The sequence below is a fragment of the Pygocentrus nattereri genome, chromosome 15 (assembly GCF_015220715.1).
Source record: "Pygocentrus nattereri isolate fPygNat1 chromosome 15, fPygNat1.pri, whole genome shotgun sequence".
Taxonomy (NCBI): domain Eukaryota; kingdom Metazoa; phylum Chordata; class Actinopteri; order Characiformes; family Serrasalmidae; genus Pygocentrus; species Pygocentrus nattereri.
Window position 1 is genome coordinate 10,046,839 of NC_051225.1, and position 27,357 is coordinate 10,074,195.

General features: G+C 39.8%; 1 protein-coding gene across 1 annotated transcript in view; it reads left to right on the forward strand.

The window, feature by feature from the left end:
- Positions 1-615: 615 nt before the first annotated feature.
- Positions 616-27,357, forward strand: part of trip4 (thyroid hormone receptor interactor 4) — a 70,867-nt gene continuing 44,125 nt past the window's right edge. Inside the window, exons 1-11 of the mRNA XM_017709818.2 lie at positions 616-807; positions 1,932-2,107; positions 2,390-2,520; positions 2,606-2,824; positions 4,594-4,672; positions 4,788-4,902; positions 5,282-5,497; positions 8,692-8,818; positions 8,915-9,099; positions 10,104-10,228; positions 12,887-12,978. Of these exons, the coding sequence (XP_017565307.2) occupies positions 725-807; positions 1,932-2,107; positions 2,390-2,520; positions 2,606-2,824; positions 4,594-4,672; positions 4,788-4,902; positions 5,282-5,497; positions 8,692-8,818; positions 8,915-9,099; positions 10,104-10,228; positions 12,887-12,978 (1,548 nt within the window). The 5' untranslated portion in view covers positions 616-724. The remainder of the gene's footprint in view (positions 808-1,931; positions 2,108-2,389; positions 2,521-2,605; positions 2,825-4,593; positions 4,673-4,787; positions 4,903-5,281; positions 5,498-8,691; positions 8,819-8,914; positions 9,100-10,103; positions 10,229-12,886; positions 12,979-27,357) is intronic.

Here is a 27,357-nt window from a genome sequence, read left to right on the forward strand (position 1 = left end):
TGATGACGACAATGGCTAACAGACTGCATTGCAAGGTATTATAATTACTGACTGTTTATATGAAATGACATTACTTTCAACTGCATTATTCTTCAGTTTCTTCAAGTTGTTCACCTGTCTTATAATGTATTGAGTAATTGTGAATCAGCTCACAAACAACAGGTAGCGTTGATCGTTTGTGTTTAGGCATTTCGTATATATCCATCTAAATACCATCTGGGTTATATGACGGTGTGCTTTCGAGTTGCATGAATTTTATCTAATAAAATACGTCAGTAGTATCTGCTTTCAAATAATCATTTTAGGAATGAATCACAAGCTTTATGGTATGGTTTGTGTTTCGATTAGTGTGTTCAGGGTGATAATAACCGTTTTATTTTATTTTATTTTTTATTTTATTATCGACTTTTATCTCTGGGGTCATCTCAAACAAATTGTGTATGCTGAGAAAATCCGCAACAAACGCTACCTTCAGCACCGCATCGTGGATGCTTGTGACAGCACAAAAAATAATAATAATAAAATAAAACGGTGTCCCGTGACTTTTGACACACCCCGTAGTTAAACGACCTTTAACTCCATCAGGACTTTTATTTTGAATATCTTGTCATCTGGCGTTAGGCAGTGCTAGCTGTTGTACTTGTGGGCTGGAACTTAACTGCTCCGTTTTGACCCAAAAAAACAAATTCCGCGAATAATGCGCTTTCTGGTGTAGTGGGTTTGCATGATGTCGGATTCGTTGCTTCGTTGGTGTGTGGATCAGTTAAATAATAAGTTTGGTCTGGAAGCGAGCGATGACATTGTTCAGTAAGTACACTCCGCCAACTGCTAGCCAGCGAGCTAAGCTAGCCGGCTAGTTTCCATGGAAAACCTGCTAGCCAGTTATTTAGCCTTAATATCCAGCCTGTATAAATGGATGCAGACGTTAGCTAAGCTAAATGACTTGTTGTCAACATTATCCGTCGATAGTTAACATTAACGCAGCTGACTTAAACATAAGACGCTGCCGGTATATTTCAGTAACGTTACAATTGAGCAGCCATAACATTAAAACCAGCTCCTTATGTTTACACACATTTTTCATTCTGTCAGCTTCATTTATGTATGTGTGTACTTTATGCTTTTTTTTCCAGTTACGAACTGCAGTCAATCTCTTTCTCCGCATACTTTGTTAGCCCCCTTTAACCCTGTTCTTCAGTGTTAAGGACCCCCACTGCACCGCCACAGAGCTGGTATTATTTGAGTGATGGGTCATTCTCAGCACTGCAGTGACACTTAAGTGGCAGGGGTGTGTTAGTGTTTGCTGAGCTCGTACGAGTGGATCAGACCCAGCAGTGGAGTTTTTAAACGCCTCAGTGTCGGTGCCGGACTGAGAATAAGTCCTGTGGGCAGCGTCCTGTGACGACTGATGAAGGACTAGAGGATGGCCAACATGAACTGCAGCAGCAGATGAGCTGTCATCTCTGACTTTACATCTACAAGGTGGACTGACAAGGGAGGAGTGTCTAATAGAGTGGACAAAAACTCCTGCAGCGCTGCTGTGTCTGATCCACTCATACCGGCGCAACACACACTAACACGCCACCACCACACGTCAGTCCTGTAGTCCTGTAGGGGTCCTAGCCATTAAAGAACAGGGTAAAAGAGACTTACAAAGTATACAGAGAAACAGATGGACAACAGTCTGTGCCTGTAGTACTGAGTGCACCTATATAGTAAGTGGAGCTGATAAAATGGACGATGAGTGTCTGAACAAGGAAGTGGTTTAAATGTGATGGCTGGCCAGAAGCAGTTAGTTTGCAGTTTGTTGTTTTTTTTCCTTTGATGAATTCAAGATGAATTCAAAGGACTTCCATAAATGTCAGCTGTGCCAGCCAGTTTCTAGCCAGCTTCAGTACATAGCTAATTGCTAACCCTTTGTGATGTACTAGGTATATCCTGTCCATCGACAATGCTGATGAAATTGCGGAGTATGTGGGGGATCTCCTGCAAGGAACTGGAGGAAAGAAGAAACAGTTCATTGATGAGCTGTTAGAACGATGGCAGTGGTGTCGAAAACAGGCTGACAGTGGGCCAGAACTGATCCCCATGAGGGAGACAGTGACAGGTAACAAAGATGAGCACATCTGGATATAATCTGTGATGTTTTTGGAGCAAGCTTGCTCGTTTTTTTTTGGTCTACAAGACTCGTGCTGTGCTGTGTTCTTTCGCATGCAGATCTTTTGAGCTGAACTGAGTTGTAAGGGTCTTCAGCTGCTTCTTGCACTACATTGTTATTGTTACTCGTGTGAATCATCTGTGGATAAAAACACCTTAAGATTTATGGAATTGATTAGCCTAAGTGATTGCCTAACTTAAATCTCTTGAAACTGTGATTTTGCTCCTACAGAAAGTCCAGATGTTACAAAGGACACCCAGAAGAAGGCGAAGCGAAAAGGCAGGAATAAACAAGAGGTCTTCTCTTTCAGCCAAGCTGAGCCTGAGCCAGAAGCCGTAAAGACTCCCATAGACTTGCTTAAGGTATATGTTGTGACTTTACCAACCTCTGCGCTTCAGGTTCTTCTAAATTCTATATGCATCTTTTAACTGTCCTTACTTTGTTTAGGCACAAGAGAACACCAGCTCTTCCTCCACGAAGAAAAAGAATAAGTTTGTAAACTTGTATGCTAAAGAGGGCCAAGATAGGCTTTCTGTTTTACTGCCGGGACACCATTCCTGCGACTGCCTGGCCCAGAACCACAAACTTATCAACAACTGCATGACCTGTGGCCGGATCGTGTGCGAACAGGAGGGCTCAGGTCCATGTTTCTTTTGTGGCAGTCTGGTACGTATGGAACTTGCACACATGCCGGGTATTTATGTGAACCCGTGACTCAGTTGGAAGCACAATAATTACAGTACTGTGTGAAAGTCTTAGGCACCCAAGACACATTTTCAAAATCTATTAATTTGTGTAGTATGAGTTATGTAGTATTTGCTGAGAAAAGTGTTGATATTTGAATAAACAAAATGTATAGAATATTAATTAATTAATGTGTGTATGTGTGTGTGTGTGTGTGTGTGTGACAGTGATTTTCTGGATGTTAGTGTGTTTAACCATTTTCAAGCCTCTCCTCGAGAAAGTCCAGTATTTTATGTAGTTAAAAAGCATCTCCTTGTCTGACCAATCAGTGCTTCATTAAATTGTGCTCATGATGTAACTGATGACAATAACAAGTCTCTGTGGTGGCTGTGAAGGTGTCAAGGACAAATATGGACCCAAGAAATTCTTGTTACTTTTTATTGTTTTTATGTTTATTTGAATTATGAATATGACTTTATTCTAATGTGTATTGTGATAAACTCACTACTGAGGTAAATTATTTAAAAATTTGCTTAGATGCCTAAAACTCATACAGTACTGTATATCATCCTAAATACTATGTGTTTCTTGTTAAAAGTTAGTGGAACATCTGTCCTTGCAGTTTGTTTCAGCCAGTCAGGGAGCGCATAAGATAAGAGGGGGTGGGTAGAGTCTAAATAGCTTTTTTTGGTAGAAGGCTAATATTTGTCACTGAAATAATTATTGGTATAATATATATTTTATATCTTCAGTGTTATTTTTTTTAAGTGTTAATTAATTAATCAATCATTTAACAATCATTTAATTACTTAAATAAATGAATAGGTGTGTCCAAATATTGACTTCGGCAAAGAAGTTGTAGGCTCTTGAGTCGTTCAGTGTGAAGTGTCTTCATAGTAAATCTATCCATTCGTCAATCAACCGCTCATACAAACATACATACACACATACATGCATGAATTGAAACTTTCTTTTCATCATATTTGGACTTACTGTACATCACTGCAGTTAAAGGGCCCATGTCCTACATTTTTGTTGTATTAAATTTTTTTATTTTGTACAAATATGTACCAATATGGCTATCATTTATTTTTAGGTGACCATTTTCTTACCTTTTTTATTCTTTAAAATTTACAGGCTCTTCTTTTTTACTGTACTTTTAAGACTGATATTTGTAAATTAGCTCTGTTCTGATTGGCTGCTTTATATTGTGCCTAATTGAAAAAGCATTCTGTGCTGAAACACTCCTTAGAACTGTAGTATGAATTGGGTGGAGCTAAACTACTAGAGCTGCAGCAGCATAGCAGCATAGTTTATTACTGCAGTTTCCATATGTGGACTGAGAAGTCAGTGGTACATTTTTAAAGCTTTAACACACACACACACACACACACGCGCACACACACATTTCCTAAGCTTCTCCCTCTGGGTCGCGGGGGGGTGCTGGAGCCTATCCCAGCGGTCATTGGGCGGAAGGCAGGATACACCCTGGACAGGTCACCAGTCCATCACAGGGCAGACGGACAGACAAAAGCTTTAACAGTGTTTCAAAAATTTCCTAAAACTCTTTTATTTTTTTTAAAAAATGGGAAAACTCAGTTTTCAGTGACATGGGCCATTTAAAACTAGTCTCACCATTTGACCTGGTCTCATTGCAAATGACAGTCTGTGTACTATTTGCTTTTATTTGTTCAGCAAAGTTCAACACAAAAGCAGTTTCTCTTCATTTATTTTGTGAACTTTCTTGCCAGGTGTGCACTAAAGAGGAGCAGGAGATCCTGCAGCGGGACTCAAACAAAAGTCAGAAACTTCGGAAGAAACTCATGGGAGGTTAGAAAAGAATTAGCTTGGCTTATAATGGGGTGTTTTCTGATTCGTGTGCTCCTCTTCCATAATTTTTACTCCAACTCTCTTTTGGGCCTGGTTGTGTCTCTTAAACTGATAGATCGTGTTGCATCTGAAGGATTGGACATTCTACCTCACCAGGAGGCCAGGATTAAAGCAGGATTGGATAAGGCTATTCAACACAAAGATAAATTACTGGAGTTTGACAAAAACAGGTAGGCTACTCATAACACTTAGTATTGTGGGAGTGTATGATGTTTGAAAGACCCGAAACACTCCTGACCCCAGGTAACATCACTGATGATGTGTCCAGCTTGCATCACGTTGATGTATGTTACAAGGTGATGGAGTCTGACTCAGTTATTTTAAGTTGGAAAAAAAATATTTTATAAAGATTATTCACCCATTAAACAGTGCAAACTTCAGTCTCAGTCCAAGTCAGGCCTTAAGTCGCAGATATGTGAAGTCATGTCTTGAAAATCAGGCCAGGACTCAACTACTTAATCACTGGTGGTCACACTAAATTGCAGTATAATAGTTGTTTTCTGTCTAAGGCGAAACGTTGAAGGTAATGATTTGTTAACTCTTTCTCAGTGTTCGCCGAACTCAAGTCTTGGATGATGAGTCAGACTATTTTGCCACTGACTCCAACCAGTGGCTCTCTCCAGCAGAGCGTGAGGTGCTGCGAAAGAAGGAGGAAGCGCTTCGAGAACTTCGTCACGCCTCCCGCAAAGACCGCAAGATCACACTGGACTTTGCAGGCAGACGAGTGCTGGAGGAAGGGGAGAACCTGACTCAGTATTACAATAAGTATGAGTTTTACACAACAGTGATTGCTTTGATAAAGAGGACCCTAAAGTGATACCATATGGGGACTTAAAATATAGGAGCTGCAAATATTCAAAGATGCACATCTTTATCTAAGTTAGATCACGATAAGATGTTTATTTTTTTTGCCTTTTTTAGGGATGCAGATTTTTTTGACTGATAACTGTCAAATTATTATTAGTCAGTGATTAACCTAAAATCAAGGACATGCCCATAAAAACATCAAACACAGTACTGTGTTTTACATTAACAAAACTTTAGGCTTTAATGTATGACAAAAAAACAAATATTACAGAAACATAATTATAACCGGAAGACATACATTTACCACATATTATTAGCCTAAATTAATGAACATGTTGTCGTTGTATAAAGAAAAACGTGTATCATGAAAATACAACCCCAATTCCAATGAAGTTGGGACGTTGTGTAAAACATAAATAAAAACAGAATACGATGATTTGCAAATCCTTTTCAACCTATATTCAATTGAATACACTACAAAGACAATATATTTAATGTTCAAACGGATAAACTTTATTGTTTTTTACAAATATTCACTCATTTTGAATTTGATGCCTGCAACACGTTCCAAAGAAGTTGGGACAGGGGCATGTTTACCACTGTGTTACATCACCTTTCCTCTTAATAACACTCAATAAGCGTTTGGGAACTGAAGACACTAATTGTTGAAGCTTTGTAGATGGAATTCTTTCCCATTCTTACTTGATGTGCAACTTCAGTTGCTCAACAGTCCGGGGTATCCGTTGTCGTATTTTGCGCTTCATAATGCGCCACACATTTTCAATGGGAGACAGGTCTGGACCGCAGGCAGACCAGTCTAGTACCCGCACTCTTTTACTGTGAAGCCACGCTGTTGTAACACGTGCAGAATGTGGCTTGGCATTGTCTTGCTGAAATAAGCAGGATGTCCCTGAAAAAGACGTTGCTTGGATGGCAGCATATGTTGCTCCAAAACCTGTATGTATCTTTCAGCATTAATGGTACCTTCACAGATGTGCAAGTTACCCATGCCATGGACACTAATACACCCCCACACCATCAGAGATGCTGGCTTTTGAAGTTTGAGCTGATAACAATCCGGACAGTCCTTTTCCTCTTTGGCCCGGAGGACACGACATCCATGATTTCCAAAAACAATTTGAAATGTGGACTCGTCAGACCACAGGACACTTTTCTACTTTGCGTCAGTCCATCTCAGATGAGCTCGGGCCCAGAGAAGCCGGCGGTGTTTCTGGGTGTTGGTGATATATGGCTTTTGCTTTGCATGGCAGAGTTTTAACTTGCACTTGTAGATGGAGCGACGAACTGTGTTCACTGACAATGGTTTTCTGAAGTGTTCCTGAGCCCATGTGGGAATATCCGTTACAGAATGAGGTCGATTTTTAATGCAGTGCCGTCTGAGGGGTCGAAGTTCACGGGCATTCAGTGTTGGTTTTCTGCCTTGCTGCTTACTTGCAGAGATTTCTCCAGATTCTCTGAATCTTTTGATGATATTATGGACAGAAGATGATGAAACCCCTTAATTCCCCCTAAATGAGAAACGTTGTTCTTAAACTGTTGGACTATTTGCTCACGCAGTTGTTCACAAAGTGGTGAACTTCGCCCCATCCTCGCTTGTGAACGACTGAGCCTTTCAGGGATGCTCCCTTTATACCCAGTCATGACACTCACCTGTTTCCAATTAACCTGTTCACCTGTGGAATATTCCAAGCAGGTGTTTTTTTAAGCATTCCTCAACTTTCCCAGTCTTTTGTTGCCTTTGTCCCAACTTCTTTGGAACATGTTGCAAGCATTAAATTCAAAATGAATTAATATTTGCAAAAAACAATAAAGTTTATCTGTTTGAACATTAAATATCTTGTCTTTGTAGTGTATTCAATTGAATATAGGTTGAAAAGGATTTGCAAATCATCGTATTCTGTTTTTATTTATGTTTTACACAACGTCCCAACTTCACTGGAATTGGGGTTGTAATTCTTAACTTTGAATGTAATTTCATGTAAAAGGGTCTTATTCCAAATGATGTCAATTCTCGTCTTCGTCAATTATCACAATTTTTACACGTTGTAAAGATATCTGCCATATTTAAATTGTGTAGAAAAGAAATGGAGTTACAGTTCAGACAGAGACAGCATGTGAGCTTTAAGTTCATATGCATATTTTAAACAACACTCAACATAAAGTTGGAAGCTCACGACTTGTGTTCACTTGAAGGGCAATAACTTTATTTTTCTTTTCTGTAAATCAGGCTGTACGTGCATATCACCCACTGACTCTGCCAGTTTAGGTCTTTTTGTGTATTTTATGCACATGGATTGAAATTGCAGCATACTTAACTAACTCTTAAGAACATAAGCCGTTTTGGCAGATTTTTCTTATCCCTTATGGTCATGTTTTTTTCTAATTTATGCTTAAAGTTTTCTCTTTGAAATTCACTGCAAAAGCACCTTTATAGTAACTTTCGGAATGAATAAATACACCAACTTTTGAGTCTTCCAAATTACACACTGGAAAGGTCTAGTGAACCTAGTTGTGCCAGTACTTTTAATGTGGTATAGCAACTGAACTATAGGCCAGTGGAACTAAACATTGGCCATCACGATGGGCTAAAAATGGCATCAGGCATTAGTTAGTCAGTATTAATGTGGATATTTCCCTTTCCTTGCATGAGTTCTGAGTCAATGCGTGTGCATCAGAATACCATTTGGCAGCAAATAGTTAGACATGTGTAAGCAGAATTACTTCAAGGGCCATTCCACCCTTAAATTAGATTTCTACCTTATGTTGCTGTTTTATCTCAGCTTCGTAGGTTGGTCAGAGTTTGAGTTTTAGTTTGTTCATGTTCTCTTGCTACAGTCCCCACCACGCATTACACAAATGCATCATAAGATTTAGGGAATTCTTCTGGTGTCAACCAATCTTGACTGCTGGCCCAAACACTGATCTATGGCCTAATAAGTACAACCAAGCCTGCCATAATGTAACTGCCTTTGGTTTACAAACAAAATCATAAAGAAAACAGGAAATCCACACTGAATCTACATTATCTTGAAAAAAAAAACACATTTTTCTTAATTATGTTTTTTGATCAGTATTGATTAAAGGAGAATTCTGACTGAAGAACTGAGCTTTATGCATGTTGACTTCAATAGGTTTGATGAGACTGTCAAAGCCATCAATACTGGAACTCTGGTCCAGACACCAAAGAGCTCGGGCCCAACTGGCCGGCAGCACCTCAGGGAGCTGGTCAACCCAAACATTGTACAGACTGCACCTCAGGTGGGCATCTACAGATTATAGAACCAGGCATAATATGACTGTTATTTGCAAAAGATTATGAGATTGTGTGTAATGATGTAAATATGAATGGGTCAGTGGGTGGACGTTGGTGGTGGTGAGGCCCCTCGCAGGTCTCAAGTGAAGGCCGCAGGAAGTGAGCAGAAGGCTGAACGATCTAGACTCCGGCTGCAGGACAGAGAGCTACAGGAGATGGCAGACGGGGGCTATTGTCTCAGCATGCATCAGCCATGGGCCTCACTTCTCGCCTGTGGTATAAAGAGGTGATCTCCTCCATTTCAACAAACCCTCTGTAGAGAACTCTAATATTAATATAATGCTATACCTTTTGGCCATTTTTATGTCTGTTGGGATTGGGCAATTTTTACTATATTTATTATTATCCGTATTTTAAAATAAAACATTCGTATTTGCCACAAAATATATACTTTATGAATTTAACTTGACATCTTTGTGTGCAGCTGGTGAGACCAAATTGATCGTTTAGTAAATTTAGTGGTTTATCTTTGTCTTTGTAGGTGTATGTCGTTTAATGATCCCATGTCCTATATTTTTATTGTTTTTTTTGTATTTTATTTAGTTTTTCCTGACATCCACTAAGGCTATTAGTGCTTTTTTGCGTACCAAAACGTTCTTAATTCATTTTTACAGCGCCATTTACCAACCTCTCTTTAAAGCTTAGAATGAAACAGCCTGGTTTTGTTAATGCCTTTAGGACTTTGTGTATATATATATATATATATATATATATATTTATGTATGTGTATATATATATATATATATATATATATATATATATATATATATATGTATGTATGTATGTATGTATGTGTGTGTGTGTGTGTGTGTGTGTGTGTGTGTGTGTGTGTGTGTGTGTGTGTGTGTGTGTGTGTGTGTGTGTGTGTGTGTGTGTGTGTGTGTGTAAATTAGCCTGTATTGATTGGCTGCTAGTACTGTGCCAAAAAGCAGTTTGGTTAGACAAATCATTAGAAGTTCAACGTAAATGGGCAAGGCTAAGCTGCTGAAGGCTGAATAGATTGTTTTCTTTGTTTATCAGCTGCTTGTGACTGAATGTTGTTCTCTGCAATTTTTGATACAAAATTATTTTTCACCTTTTATTCCAAATTGCTCATCTTTTATTCAAATACTCAACTAAGTAAATGATTACTAAGAGTGTTTCTTCAAATAACTAATCCGTCATTGCAGTCATGTGTAACAGCTGAGCTATGCAGTCCTTCAAGCTAAATATCTTTATGGATTTGTTTAGAGTGGAAGGCAGGACGTGGTATACCTCCCACAGAGGGCGCCTGTGGATTGCTGCTGCGGGCAAAAAACCCAGTCCTCAGGAAATCGCCCAGGTGGAGGCCATGTATCGGCAGATTTATAAGCAAGGTATGATTTTATGTCATTCATAGCTAAAAGAAATGTGTCAGATTCCTCAGAAGTGTGACAAGTCAGGATTTATCACTATGCAGTGTTAATGAATGCCGCCAGTCAGATCCTCTCCAAATTGCATAGTAAAGTTGCATAATATCCAGACACGCATGTGAAACTGAAGACAGCTGGAAGGGAGCCCATCATTCATACTTGAGTCGAAATGAGCCAAAAGGCCTAAAACTGTACCAGTGTGCCTTTTTTTTTTTGGTGGTAGAAGAGAGGATTCTTGCACTGAACAAATCGGTGCATTAAATTGGTGTGGTTCATATACATTATTTCAAGATTAATAAAATATAGTACATCAACATAATTATTGTCAATGTATTTTAATATGTTCTCTTTCTGCTGAAATGATGCACACATTTGGATTTGCATCCCATTTTTTAGTACATACACTTTATTTCCAAACGTATTCAGCCATCTGGCTTCACATGCATATGAACTTGAGTGACATCCCATTCTTAATCCATTTGGTTCAATATGATGTTGGCCCACCCTTTGCAGCTATAACGGCATCAACTCTTCTGAGAAGGCTTTCCACAAGTATTTTTTTGTGTTTATGGGAATTTTTGACCATTCTACCAGAAGCGCATTTGTGAGGTCAGACACTGATGTTGGACAAGGAGGCCTGGCTCACAGTCTCCACTCTAATTCATCCCAAAGGTGTTCTATCGGGTTGAGGTCAGGACTCTGTTCTGCCAGTCAAGTTCTTCCACACCAAACTTGCTCATCCATGTTTTTATGGAGCTTGTTTTGTGCACAGTCATGTTTGAACAGGAAGGGGCCGTGCCCAAACTGTTCCCAAAAAATTGAGAGCACGAGATTGTCCAAAATCTCTTAGTTTGCTAAAGCATTAAGAATTCCTTTCACTGGAACTAAAGGGCCGAGCAAAGCTCCTGAAAAACAACACCACATCGTAATCCCCCCTCCACCAAACTTTACACTTGGCACAGTGCAGTCAGACAAGTACCGTTCTCCTGGCAATTGCTAAACCCAGACTCCTCCATCAGATTGCCAGATGGAGAAGTGTGATTCGTGACTCCAGAGAATACATCTCCACTGCTCTAGAGTCCAGTGGCGGCACTTTGCACCACTGCATTCGACACTTTGCATTGCATTTGCTGATGTAAGGCTTGGCTACAGCTGCTCAGCCATGGAAACTCATTCCATGAAGCTTTCTACGCTGTCCTTGAGCTAATCTGAAGGCCACATAAAGGAGGTCTGTAGTGATTGACTCTGCAGAAAGTTGGCGACCTCTGCGCACTCTACGCCTCAGCGTCCGCTGACCCCACTTTCTCATACTCAACCCCACACTTCGTGGCTGAGTTGATGTTGCTCCCAATCGCTTCCACCTTGTTTTAATACCATTGACAGTTGACTGTGGAATATTTAGCAGCAAGGAAATTTCATGACTGGACACACAGGTGGCGTCCTGTCACGCTACCATACTGGAATTCACTGGGCTCCTGAGAGCGACTCATTCTTTCAGTAATGTCTGTAGAAGCAGTCTGCAGGCCTAGGAGCTTGGATTTATACACCTGTGGCCATGGAAATGATTAGAACACCTGAATGCAATGATTTGGATGGGTGAATGAATACTTTTGGATATATAGTGTATTATCCTACAGTAAGAAATACACAGCTCACAACATCACATTAGGTACTGAATATAAAATTGTAAGATTATTAGCTGAAAACTAATAACAACTGAATTGAATTGAAGGGATTAACCAGTTAATCTCTTCTGTATGTCCATGTTGTAAGGATTAGACTATACAAGGTGAGAGTTTCATGTAACTCACAAGATGCACCTATTTGCATCTATTGTAATTTCTGTGTAACTTGGCAGTCACATTAGGCAATTAAAAACCAAAGTTGCAAGCAACACATTTAATTATTCCTATTAGTAACCAAATTACCAGTTTATTTTTAGGTACATCGTATCATCCTTTTTATTGACGTTTTCAGTATAATGTTGTTGACATATTTCCAGCATTTCTATAGCCTTTTTGTAGCATTCTTTTGTCAGCTGTTACTGCCATTCTTTTCTATATCTGGATATTTGTCTTTTATCTATCTATTACTATATATCTGACATTACAGTTGTACTTGATGTCTCACTTATCATCTTCTAGCAGCACTGCAAGTTCACTGAGGAGTGTTTCGGTCTCCTGCTTTAGTAATATTCGTTTTCATTTAGATCCCATATGAATTAGATCTCCATTTAAAATTAGGGGGCATGAAGAGAGGACAAATGAATAACTGCGAAGATCATGATAACAGCAGACTAAAGAAGAAGAAATGGTGGCACATGTAGCCATTTAAACAGCTGTTACTGTTAATATTAGCTGGCTAGTTAGGTCAGCTGGTCACAGAAACAAAAGATTACAGGTTTCAGGCTGCAACACAAGTGCCATTAAGGTTTCAAGCAAGTAAGTTTGCATAGAAATGTCACAGTGTAAAGCAAGCCTTAGTATTCTTTAACTACATTGAAAATGATTCAAGTTGATTGGGTTATTATAAAGTTGTAGTGAATAATGGAAGTCTGAGTGTTAAGGGGTTAAATGTTAAGGAGTTCACTGATTCATTGGAGTTTTCCTTCTGCTTCCCCAGATGTGCAGTTTCCTAAAGAGTACCCCACCGGCTGCCTGCTTGGCTGCGTCAACGTGACAGACTGTCTCTCCCAGGAACAGTTCAGAGAGCAGGTTTGTTTGTGTCTGTCTGTCTGTCTGTCTGTCTGTCTGTCTGTCTGTCTGTCTCTGTCTCTTTATCCCTACAGCTCTTGCGCTTTCATTTCTTTTCTGTATTCCTTTGTTTCTTTCTCTTCACATAGTTATCTGCCCTCTCTATGACCCCTTTTTGACTTTCTGAAATTCAGATGTGAACATGAGCAGCAACAGCACTTGAACTCGGCAGCATGTAGCAGCTCGAAGGCACATGCAGACATTCTTCCCGCTCTGTCTGCCTCTACTCCCCCTGCTGTCTTCTTGTGTAGCCTGCAGCACACTTCCTGCCTCATTTCCTGCGCTCCCTGTGTGAAATGGAGGTGTAATTGCTGCTGCTGTGGCTTCGCTTGGCATCCGAATGAGCCGTCTCTGTCTCTGTCTGTTTCCCCTCTATCCATCTCTCTCTCCTTCCCTCCCTCTGGAGCAGGCCTAAAGATATTGACTTATGTCTGCCTGTTTCTGCAAGTTCCCATGGAGGGCGTGCTTATGTTTGACTGAAAAATCAGTTGTAGTACTATAGGACTGAGACCGCTGGGGTGCTTGCTTGGTGTTTTATTTATTTCTTGAAAGCACCTGTATTGTCAATTTTGCGCTCCAGTTTTAAGCCTGCTGTTATTCACAGCCGGGCTCTGAGCCAGCAGAGGGCGCAATGCACCATCCTGTCGACTCACCTCAAGCACTCCCGTCTGCCATTTTGACTGCAGTCACGCTGAAGCAACCAGTCTAAATATTTCAAAGCAGACTCATTGCATCAACTCGCTTTCAGTACCGCCACTTTTTCTTCATGGGTTTCCTGAAGCCTGGCAAACGCTCCTCCTTATTGTGTCCATGCTGTCAAGCAGAGCGCTTAAAGGAGATTATATCTGGGTGCAATATGGCAGCCTAGCTCTGTCCTTGATTAATTATAAATCAATGAAGTCCAGTGCTGCTCCCAGGCCTCTCATGTTTTCCCTTTCATCCGGAGTAAATGTCGAAGTGCTTCAGCTTTTCTGCGCCCAAAAAACGCAGCGGAGCACCTCCCAGAAAAACAGACATCAGCTGACATTAAGGCTAGCATGTCCAGTTTGATGCTACATCTGCTCTTGGTCAGAAAGGTGCATACATCTGTCACCCCACCAGATGGATACCTTTGTCTGTATGGGTTTTATTTTTGTGGAGAATTCTTTAAAAAATGGTTGTCTTTATTGTTTTTTCCACTATGGTGGATCAGAATTGTCTTTGTTTCTTTATGAACGTCTTGTGGTGTTTACATGTGGATTAAGCTTCTAGTACAGGGGGTCCAAGAAACAGCCCTTTTGTCTGTCTGTTTGTTTTATTGGGGGGTGGGGGGGTGCCGAAATCGGCATGTGCAAACATCTGTGAGTGCCGCTGCCAGCGTTTCCCACACCCTCTTAGTCACATTAGCTTTAATGAGATATTGACATAGACACTGTTGTCTAAATTATGTACACTCATTTTCTGCTGATGTATAAATAGCACTGATGAAATGTAATTGCTCCTTTTTATATCACTCAGAGGGTGATTACACGATGACAGAGCCAGGGAGAGCCACTCTTGTTTTTGTTTTTTTGTTTTGTTTTCTTCTCTTTCTCTTTTTTATTGCACTTGTACTTTTCAAGTCTTCTTAGCCACAATTGGCTCAGAAGGAAAAAAGCTCTTTGAAACTCGTAACTACTTTTCATCCCATGAGCCTGTGTTGTCTGGCTCTGGTTAATAACAGTGGAATCTAAACTGGAATCCTCTTTGCTTGTGTTTGCCTTGTTTTCTCAGCGACTGCTTTTTTTTTTTTTTTTTTTTTTTTTCTTTTTCTATCCTCGGGCTTTTCTCTCTGCTGATCCTTTGGAGGGTCATAAAAGCCGGTGTGAAGGTGCAGGCTGCCGCGCGCTGCCTTTTATCCGCTGCAGGAGTGCTGGCAGCTCAGATGCCGGCCCTAAATCCAGTCAGAGAGGGGGCAGAATGAAGGGGAAGGGGTTGGAGGGGGTTATTGGGGGGGGAGGGGGGGGAGGGGGGGGGAAGCAGGGCATAAATAAAGGCTTCCATAAAGCCTCGACGAGGAGCGCGGATCCCTCCATCCTGTCGTCCTTCGCTCCCCCCATCCCCCTTACTGAATGAGAATGAGGGGCTCGCTCTCCCACCCACTCAAAGAAAAAAGGCAGGGCTGAGCTGAGAACAGCAGTGCGCAGCCCCTCTGGGAAGGAGGAGGGAAGCTAGGGGTTTTTCGGATGGCTTAGGCATACACACACACACACACACACACACACACACACACACTACATCCCATCTGTTTAGAGGTGCTGCATTTATTACTGAACGCAGAAGATATTGATCCACCCCTCCATGCCCAGGATTAGTGGGAAGACTCCATCATCTGTCCTCTTGTCTTTTCTTTCCTTATTAGATATACTCGCTGACATGCTCTGAGCAGTGGAATCAAATAATAGCTATATGTAGTTCACTTAGGCTGTTTGATTCTGTGAATATAAACTATTTCAGCCTCAGTGCGTAATCTGATTTTCCTCAGCATTCTTTGACAATTGATTTGACAGCGGTTTTCAATACGGGATAGAATGGTTTGAAAACTTGCTGTCGTGATATCAGCACTAATGCACACAGGAATCATTGCACCACAGATACTATATTGATGTCCTTTACTGTCCTTTACTTTATTCATCATACCGCCAAAAAAACATGACAATGTGCAGAATATTCTGTATATGCATTTGCAACAGTTTTGGGAATAACCTGTTTATGAAAAGAAAGACTCCCCTAATAAAAATTATATTAACCATGTAGCATCATTTATTGTATGTGCAAAGCCTTCTCCTAATAACGCATCATGTGGTCTATAATACATTAGTAATATAAAAAACGCTAAATAATATGACACTTTTTAGCGTTATTTTGATCATTTGTTACAGTGTTATTCTAAACACATCGTCATATCTGTATTTAAAGTACACTGACTAACTGCATGTGTGGTTACAAAGAGAGCATAATTAGGCCTGTTAAACTGGATTTAGTGTAGTTCATTATTCAAAACACTGAATAATTATTTACATTTACATTTATAGCATTTAGCAGACGCTCTTATCTAGAGTGATTATAGAAAGTTTGTAATCTGTAGTCTTTGAAACTGCTAGAACCAAAAATTCACTGTTGATACAGAGAGAAAAGGAGCAGAGTTGAACCAATACAATACAATCCACTACAATACATAAGTGCAGTACAATACATTACAATCAGTACTTAACTCAGTGCTAATTGAAATGCTGTATAAAGAGATGTGTTTTCAGTCTGAGTTTGAAGACAGCAAGAGGCTGTGCTGTTCGAACAGCCAGTGTGAGGTAATTCCCCCACCTGGGTGCCAGTACAGAGAACAGTCTTGATGCTTGTCTTCCACGCACCTTGAAGGATGGCGGGTCAAGCCGAGCTGTACTCGAAACTTGAAGGGCTCGTGGTACAATTCAAGTTTTGGCCATTGCCATCAAGTAGGTAGGGGTTGGTCCATTTTTGGCTTTGTAGGCAAGCACTAGGATTTAAATCTGATGCATGCAGCTACAGGAAGCTGTGTTTATTGCTGTGTTCAAACATTTTGATAGTGTTTTTTTTTTTTTTCTTCAGAATAAATGTTGGCATGCATATTGTGTTTGGAGATATAATCACTATATATTTTGGTTGTATCACCCACCACTGAAATGACTACAGTTTACTGTTTAAATTGTAACTAGATAAACTTTCATTATTATTCAAACGTTGCATTTTTCTGGTGTGTGTGCACAAGTAGGAGGAGGCTGTTTACCTTCATTGTGACTACTTGAAAGATAATTTTGTAATGAAATTGTTGTTATTGGACATTTTAAACATGTGGAGGCACCAGTCATTTTTATGGCTGGTTTTGATTTCTTTACAGGAAAGTTTTTTGTTTGCTTTATTTTAAACCTATAGCTCACAGTGAGCACTACTTATTATATTAGCTTAATATAAGTCTTAATATAAACTAGCATTTAAAATCTGTAAAGGTAAAATTGCCTATTTATTTAACATCAGAAAGTGCATTACATTGAAAGTAAGTCAGTTGACTATTTAGCACAGTAAGTCATGCATGATTATGCTGTAACACTTTGCTATCGCGTGTTGTAGCAACATTTAAATATAACATATTTAGAGTACCCAGATTCAGAATATATACATTATGACATTGCAGTACAAATAGGCCAAAATCAGAATAAAATATATTGTCCAGTTGCCCATTTTGATCCTGGCTGATTCCGATCGTGCGTCCCTAGTTATCACCAGATTTTATACCGAGGTATGTCATTTTATTACATAGTTAATACTGGTGTCATCCTTTAGATTTGGATGTACAGTAGAGTTTTATATTATACAGCTGAATGCTGAAATTTGGGCATCCCTGGTCAAATGACATGTTTAGCTGATTTCCTGTGTTAAAAAATTAACACACGTTTTTAACCCAACTTTTGCATATAACTGTGTATATAGCCATTAATTTCCAAATGGTCAGAGTTAAACGAACTTCAAACATGGCTGTTAAAAACGTTCAAAAAGCAAAATAAAAGAAACTATGCTTTCTGCCAGAAACAGGTGGTTTAATGTGCTTCTCCTGAACCAGAGCATTTTTTAATCCTCTAATAGGTCAAAGTAACTATGGGAAACTCTTGCACTGAAGGACCATTACAGTCCATTTCTGTCCATTACAAGAATCATAAAGATGGGAACGGTGCAAAAGCATGCCAAGAAAGAATCTTTTTTTTTTTTTTTTAAACCTTTTTTTTTGTGTGCCCCATGATCTCTCATTAATCATACAGTAAGAAATATTGTTGACTGTCGGACACTTCCAGCACAAAGCAAACAGGCTGTGTGTCTGCCAAACCCCAGATAATCCAGCCCCCACGTCCCTCCCCCCAAATGAAGCACCAGCAGCAGGGCTGCTTCTCTTTCTGGAAAGCCATTCATCTCCACGTCTCTTACCGCCTGTTCGGCTGTGGCTGATTGTATTGATCCAGACCTCGAATGGAGCCTTCATATCTTTGTCAGTCTAAAGCCATTCTGCAGTCTTACCATGTCAGGGTGATTACAGACACGTCCATTTGTCTGTCAACATGCTCCTTTTTAGTCAGGCAGATATGAGCGGAAAAGAGGCCCCATTACCCCCTCGACTGTAGCTGAGTGCTGTATTGATCGGTATTGACTAATCATGCGAAGGTTGTCGGGCCAGGATGTCTTGTAGTGGCCGTAGTGCTCTTCTGCTTGTGGTTTATGATTGGGTGTATGAATGCGTGTAAAGATCTGTCTGTACATTTTGTACGTCAGGTAATTTAGGCTTTATGTATTAAAAATGGGGAATATAGCAAAAATCTAACATTGTAATGCTTGAAGACATAAGCCTGTGGTTAACCAGGTTTCCATGGTAACAGAATTTACTGCCAGTTTTAAAACATATCGTTCATTTATTGATTAATTCCTTGCAGACCATATGAAGGCACTAGTATTCCCACACATGAACATAACTGACCTTTTAAATATGATGCGTAATGTGATACCCTGCATTAATATAACATTTATTCGACCTAGTATAGGTAAGGTGGTTCTAGAAATGTGGCTATGCTGGTTAAAATTGCTCGATGTGGCAGGCAGATATCATAGCTACAAAAGCCGCCTATGTTACAGTGCATATTTTAGGATCTCCTCACACCATGACAGCAAGTTTCAGAAATCAGACAAAACAGCTTCAGGTCTCAGGGAAAAAAAATAATGAAAAATGTCTCGGCTCTCATACCACAGCCAAAATAGCTTTGCAGAAGAAGGCATCAGGCTAAGCTAAGCATCCGCAAACTCGCGCATGGGACAGTTTGTCACATTTGCAATAAACTGCAAAATTATGAGAGACTCCCATGTTCAACCATGTTTACATTAGTCAAAAGTTTGATCATTCCACCAGAAAGCGGTAATTTTTCTTATCTAATGACAAGTGGGTTTTAGCAACAGAAGCTGCCCCTACAGATGAGTTCATTCTAAAGTTAAAACCATAGCTAGTCAGAGCAGTGCTGGATGCTGAAGGAGGCTTGTTGTTTATAGCAAACATTATTGAAACAACACAAAGTACAATGTACAAATGTAGTTTTATTCGTATTTCTGTTTACACTCAATGTGTTACTCCTGTTTAATGTGACTTATCTGTCTAAATCAGCAGCTGGTCCTAACAGTTTTCTGTGACATTATTTGTTGTTACGCACCATATTCAAAGTTTAGCAGTACAAAAACCCAGACAGAAACCCGTTAGAAGTCTGTCTGTTGATAATTTTGCCATTGAGCTGTATGTGTGGTTTTCCACACAGATGAGTCCAAAACTTTTTCAGAAACAGGAGTGCAATAAAAAAACCACTTCACACTTGATCAGGATACAGTGTGTCAAGCATTATAAATTCATCATCAAAGCTTTTCCATTTCTGAGTCCTATAATTTGGTGTGATTAATATTTAAATAATAATTTGCCATGTCAGTCACAGTTTTGCAAATGGTCAGTTTCTTTCTGTCCTACTAGATTAATTACAGTTTAATGGCCAAGCTAAAGATCATAGTTCAACCACAACTATGTTGTGAACTGCACTATTATTATGTTCTTTTATTTTGCAAATAAATCTGATTAAATAATAAATCTAAATTCTTAATGCCTATTTTTGTATTTTTGGCAATGCATGAAATGTATCATATTTGCCAAAGTTTAGACACCCCTGGTAAAATTACATTTTCTTGATTTTCTAAGTGCAACAAAGTTTACACACTGGCACATTTTAACCTATGATGTGTTCCTACAAATTTTAGCATGTTTTATTTGCTGAATTTAATTTTGGGAATCCCTTTTCAGCTGACCCGCTAGTGTTCCATTTGCTTGACTCATTAGGCCTTAATCCAAGTCAAGTGTAGACAATTCCATAGTGTAATAAATTATGCAACCTGTCAAACTTTACACTCAACAGCCATGGGCTCAACTAAGCAGCTGACTGAAGATCTGAAACTAAAGATAGTTTCTGCTTTTAATTTTCACTTTTTGAAAATTAGTCATTGAGCACTGCTGAAGTTCAAGACATGATCTGCAAAGCCAAGAAAAATCTCTGAAATAATTGCTCATAGACAGGCCAGGTATGCAAAGCAAAACCCCCACATCATCGCCAATGACCAACAAGAAGATTTGGCTGGTGCGGTGCTGGTGGTGTTGGACAAACATATACATGGAAGGGTCATCAGAAGTTAACCTCAACTGTGACCTCATCACAAAAGTCAATAACTGTTTGGCAGCCAGTGGTGCAGGAAATGTGTGGATGGAGGCAAGAAAGATTTCTGATAAACATCAGCAAATCCTGGAGGCTAGTATCCTACAGTCAGTGAAGAAAGGGGTTGAATACAACAAGACAATGACATTGAAATCAGTTTTGAACTACTAAGAAGCAAAAGGTTAAGGTTTGAAAATCTTCACTGTCCACACATTAATACAGTGAGCACTTGTGGTTAGATCTCCATCATGATGTGCATGCAAGACAACATAGGAATGTTTCTGGACTTGAAGTGTTCTGAAAGGAAAATTTAGAAGTAGGTCAGATATAGAAGTAAAGCTTTCTACCAAAAAAACTGTTTGGAGCTATAGTTGTAACATCCGTTCACTCTTTGTCGTGGTCTTTCTGTGTTTGCCTTTTTCTTGGTTTCCTAGTGCTGTATGCTTTTTGTTTATCTGCCAAGTGCTTATGTTTTCTTTTGACACGTCTTGTTGGCTCCTCCCCTGACCTGCCCTGTCTTCACCTGTTCTTTGTCTCCCAGCCCTGCCCTTTCATTGGTCTCAGGTGTTTCTGGTTTTCTGTTAGTATTTATAACCCTGTGTTTGCTCAGTCCCTTTGTCTTGCATTGTCTTTATATCCTGTTGCTGTTGCTTGTTTCCCCTAGTTGTTGGTTTTGTTTCTTGTTTAGTTCTTCAGATCTGTTCCACTCACCTCTGCCCCTGTGTATTTGAACTCCGAATTGTGTTTGAAGAAAAGCAACTCGCACTTGCATCCTGCCCCAAATGCCTCCTACATTACAATAGTTTCAACCAAAGAGGGTTTCAGTAAGTAGTAAGAAGCCATCCAAAGTCATGCACATGCCACATTTTGCCATTTATTTTCTCCCAGTATATTAAATTCAGCAAATAACTAATAAATGTGGTTTAAAATAAACATCTAATTTAAATGTATTCCCTGTGGAGATGACTTTTGGAAATTATTAAAATATGTCATCTGACCAGGGTTTCTGATCAGGGTTGCTAATATTTTACCATAACATCACTGTTTTTTTCACAAACGCTATCACTCTGCTGAGATGCCGTTGCTAAGCAATGAGTTTGACAGCTGTAGGAGACGCTCAAGTCATTTGAACGTATTTACTTCTTACTTTGGGCACAAACAGAAAATGGATCCTTTTAAGATCACATTTGACCGACAGCCGATTTGTTCCAACTCTGAAGATGAGACTACACTAAATTCCTAAACTCTCATCACCACTGAGCAGCTTTTCAACTGGCATCTGTGACTGAAGAACAGCTAAACGTGGAATCAGCCAGAAATAAACCCAATACCATTCGCCAAGCGTGTGGTCTGATCTTCAGAGTCTGACCAAATCGGACTGAGCGATAAAACTGACACAGTAAAAAACGAAAAAAGTGGTGATGACAGTTTGGGAATTTAGTGTAAGGAGCTGGAAAATGAACTGTCGGCTGTGCGGCGAGTGGGTGGAGCTCATTACTCTGATGTAGCAACAAACTGTTTAAGGAACTATAATTTGGCGGAAGGAACTGAACGTTAAAACCTATTAAGCGCCGTGTTCACAGCCCAGTTTATTAATTTATTATTTTATTTATTTATATGTTGTATAAATGCATTAATAAATAGAATACTCGAGGTCGTGTGTTATCGTGCCTTCGGCTCGTGCCTGCGGCCAAATCACAGCCGTGGTGTCATTTTGTGTTAGCACGCTCCCTCTCATGTTCTGTTGCTTAACTATGTCACTTATGCTAATACATGAACACCCTGAAGAACAGTAATGCACTTAATGTACTTCGATTCAAATGTAAACAATGTTTCGACATGAATAAGAAAGAAATACTTTTAAAAAGTTAGTCCTGAAGGATGTTGTAAAGTTATAGCAGCAACATTAAGAACTCTTCAGAATGTACGTGTTGTGGGAAAAAATGTTAAAAACATACTTGCGTATTCAAGTGTAGTGCATGAATACATTTATTGCCAAATGTAAGTAACCAAAAGGATGGAATTGTTGATGCCATATTTTATTTATGTGGAAATGGTGTAAACAAATTGAGTGCATGGCTTTTTCAGTACGCAGTCCACTCTGGTTCTAATTTTTTAGCTTGTGTATTGTGGGAGCGGCTCTCTTCCCCTAAAGCTTCCTGCCTCATTGGAAAGAGCTTTTTCATGTTTGGACTCCAGCAGAACCAAACAGTCGGAATCCTCTCTCCAGCAGACACAGTGGCCAGATTAGCAGAGGGTGGCTGGCCTTGTTAGTGCAGGTTAAAGGGCCAGCTGATGTCTGTGTTTCCTTGTGTGGTAATGTGATATTTATATGCTGAAAAGCCTCCCTCTGGAGAGGGAGAGAGAGAGAGAGACACACACAGAGTGGCCATGCTGGCACCCCGCCAAGCCAAGACAGCCCTATATTTTTTCCCTTTCTTCTCACACCCCGCTTCTGCATGCGAATCATTCAAACCGACCGACTTCCGCTCTCTCTCTTTTGCTTGAACCCCCCCCCCAACACCGTCCTTGGTCTTCCTGTCAAGCATTGTGTACAAAGATCTGGTTGTTAGGAATTCAATTTCTCCAGGAGCTGCCTTCGTTATCTGCTGTGTTTAGGGCAGGAAAGATGTGCTTTGAGCAGCCAACAAAACACACACACACGGGTTTGTTTTAATGCCATACCAGGGCATGGAATCTGACTGGGGTTGCATCAAATTTTGGCCACTGAAAATTTTTGTGTAAAAAAAAAAAATTAATAAAAAAAATGAGCAGGCCTAAAACAAAAACAAATAATTTTACTATTAATGGAAATGAGAGATGGTGAATTAAAATCGCTGTTTGTTCCATTTACTCTCCTGTGCTGGTCAGCGCAGACATGTTCAAGCAGGTAGAGCAGCAGTAAAAACAGTGAACACATCGGCCATGTGGGCTATTTTCCAGTTTCTATGAAAGACATTAGAAAAGCCATTTAGAATTTCTGTTCATTTCCAACATCAACAAGAGACAAAAGACCCAAGAACAGCTCCTGGACTTATTTGATTACACACAACGTTCCACTTGATACATAGAAAAAAGTCCACAAACAGCAGGACAGTAAAATTAAAAGTAATAAGATTCATTGCCTTAAATGATCAACCATTCTCTGTTGTTGAGGACGTTTGGAATTTGTGGCACATGCTGTACTGTAATAATTTTATTCAATGTTAATTTTTGGTTTTGATTTTTGGCGCAATCTGTTTTCTATTTGTTCCTGCCAAGAATATTTATTAAGAGTAACATATATTAATGTCTGTTTGGGTACTTATATTTAATGCTGATAGCATTAATATATATATAGCATTTAGTGCTATATATATATATATATGTGTGTGTGTGTGTGTGTGTGTGTGTGTGTGTGTTTTATATATATGTATATATCATCTCAAACTGGTTTCTTGAACATGACAATGAGTTCCCTGTGCTCTAATGGCCTCCACAGTCACTAGATCTCAATCCAGTAGAGCACCTGGGATGTGGTGGAACGGGAGATTTACATCATAGATGTGCAGCCGAGAAATCTGCAGCAACTGCGTGATGCTATCATGTCCGACCTTTTACTAGCAAGGTGTACCTAATAAGGTGGTGGGTGTGTGTGTGTATATTGCTGTTGTCGGAAGAAAACCTTGTATCACCATTTTTGTCAGCTCAAAATGACTTGGAAGAAGTCTGGTTCCATTGACTTACATTAAAACTAAATTAAGTTTTTTCCTTCTCCTGTAAAGTTACCATTTTGGAGATGTTTTTCTTCTGACATCAGCCGCTCATATACACACACACACACATACAATATAACAATTCTGTAAACCAATTTCTAAAGTCTTTAATTATTTTGATGGGTGGATGGACAGATGGATAGATATTGTCCTCCAAGAAAGCTTTCACAGTCTGTGCCATACATACATGTTTTTTGAAAACATACATAAATCATGAGATGTACAAACGCTCTGCACATAAATAAAACACTGCCATACAAATGTACATATAAACATCCAGTACTTTACATAATAAAACCTTTCAAGTAACAGTTGTTCCTATGGGTTTCCTCCAAAGCCTGGATGCTTTTGTCCTGAAAGTATACAAAAACAAACGCACTCGCACACCCCTGCTTTCCGTGCTGGGCGTTTTGCCATGGTGGAGAGGTCAGACAGCATGTGATTCTGCAGCACTGTGTAGAATGCAGCCAGCAGGGCACTGACGCACTGAGTGACAAGCCGAGCCAGCTACAGGTCGTCAGTGTGCTTGAAAAATAAATAAGGCCATCTGCCAGACTGCATGACTGTAGCACTCACTCTTAATCCTGTCATGCGTTGGAAACTGCCACTCTGCCTCGCATGCGCTTTGTGGCTGTTAAAGGCCACTGTTTGGAGCTGCGAGGCTTCTCATGTGGTGCAAATGGCATCTTTTGACTGCAGCAGGAAGGAGCAAATTCATCATTAATAGTCTGTTGTGTCTGCGTTTAACCAGCATGAAAATCATATGACTTTGTGGTGCAGCTAATATACTGTGAAAGGCTTCAATACGGCATGCGTTTACAGCCATGTTTTGACATTAGCTAGGGAAGGAGTGGTAGCAGGGAGGACAAAAAAGTCTCTCTTACTCCAGTAGAAGTACTTCTACTTCAAAAACCTGTTAATTATGTGTTTGTGAAGTTGTCTGACTGTCTTACTGTGACAAGGCTTTGTCTAATTGTGTACTTTTGGCCGTACACCCTACACTCACATATTAATGATTTTTGTTTTTGTCTTGCATTTTGATCAGAATTTCACTGATTACACTTTACTGTAGGGTACTGTTCATAAGGCTACATGACACTTATATAAGCTTGTCACAACAACTGACATAACCATGCATCAAAGTAGATAAATGCTAATTCCATTAGGCATCATTCAATATAAAGGTTACGTTTGCCAGTTTTGATCAAAGTTAGCTAAAGTAGCCTTTGTGACAGATGATTCAGATTCAGGTTCAGATTCATTGATCCCAGGGGGAAATTGCAGTTGTTGCAGTTGCAGCCATTATGTAAAAATACACACTTTACTAATAATTAAAGACAATATAGAGAATTTACAGTATGTACACCCGATTTAAGTACTTAAGAATATAGTAAGGTGGCGGTGATTGTGATAGTAATATGAAACATCAGGTATAAAGCAGTTACAGTTATTTAAATTATTTAAATTAAGTTAGTGTCCCTCTGAGTTATTGCACACACAGTTGTTATTATTGCACATATGAACAGTTTCGTATTGAGTTTTGTGAATCACACACTGAGGGAGGAGTTATGGAGTTTGATGGCCACAGGTAAGAATGACTTCCTGTGGCGCTCTGTGGTGCATTTTGGTAGAATGAGTCTTGAGCTGAACGAGCTCTTGTGTCTCATCACCGTGTCGTAGAGTGGGTGGGAGCCATTGTCCATAATGGCCTGCAGTTTAGACAGCGTCCTCCTCTCCGACACGGCCGTCAGCGAGTCCAGCTCCACACCCACAACATCACCGGCCTTGCGGATCAATTTGTTGAGGCTGTTGGCGTCTGCCACCCTCAGCCTGCTTCCCCAGCATGCAACAGCATAGAGGATAGCACTCGCCACCACAGACTCATAGAAGATCCTGAGCATAGTCCGGCAGATGTTGAAGGACCTCAGGCGCCTCAGAAAATAGAGACAACTTTGGCCCTTCCTGTAGAGGGCGTCAGTGTTCTTAGCCCAGTCTAGTTTATTGTCAATAAATGATGCCTGTTGGAATAAGCATTAATAAACATTTATGTAGGTTGTCATAACAAGCTTATCTAGGTGTCATGTGGCCTTATGAGCAGCACCCTACAGTAAATTGTTACCAGAATTTCTTATCTGTTTAAAGGTGGAGGCATTGAGAGGCTACTGCAGCTGGCTAAAGACACTGACTGGACTATAATCTTCATGCCACTACACCAAAGGGTCTGCCAGTTAGCAGATAGTACAAAGCCCAGTTACAGATACAAAGTCGCAAAAAAGAGCCTAATCAAGCTCAAGCTTGTTTTACAGTACATTTTAGATCTTTATAGATTTAATGCAGTAGAAAACATCAATTAGAGATTTTATCAGAACAAACGTAATATCGTCCAGTTAGAAGGTACAACGTGAAATACAATGTTGCTCTGCTCATTTTCTCTCTCTGGTCGTCTCAAAGACATTAAATTGACACCTTGAATTTCAAGCAACATGTCACCTACTATGGATGTGTGGTCTGGGTCTAGGCATAATATGTTACAGTAATGGTGAGATGCTGAGTGGCATACTGTCTCTTGATGTGTCTTGTGTGGCATCATGAGTTCTGTCCTGTTTTTCTGCCTTGGCTTTTATCAGAAAAATATTTATTTTTGTTAATGTGAAAATGGTTATTTTTTGGCTGCTTCAGATGTAGTTGAATGTCCTCTAAAGCCAAAGATACACTGTGATTTTAGAAATCTTCTTCTTTGGTGACTCACACTGTATGTTTTGAACAGTCCATTGTTTATGGACAAAGCCTTCGATTTATATACTCACACTGTATGAAAACTCTTTGTTCATACTTTGTAAACGCAGCCTCTACAGACAGCTCTGTCCATGAGCAGTTTCAAATACAGCTGTTACATTCAAAATAACACGCTGAGAAACTGAGCAGTGCTGCTAACACTGTGCACCTATGCAGGCAGTGATGTACGCCGTAGGACAATACAGTCTCTCACCAGCCTATTTTGCAAAACAAATCGCCTGTTTTCTGTTCTAATCAGCCAAACATCGTAAAAGCATATATGCACTCTGGTACCAAAGAATGACTTTTTTTCTGCTTCTGTTTATCTGGCCTTTGTTTATCCACCTATGTTGGGATTGTGTGTTTAAAACAGGCTAAAATCACACAGCGCTTTTCTGGTGGGAATAGTCCAAGGCGGAATGTTTAAACCAATAACTTGGTGTCTGACTGTAACAGTTGGTAACACCACTGTGTAAGCAGTGCATTTGATCATTATTGCGGCTGCATATCCTCAGCTTAATGTCACACAGTATCAG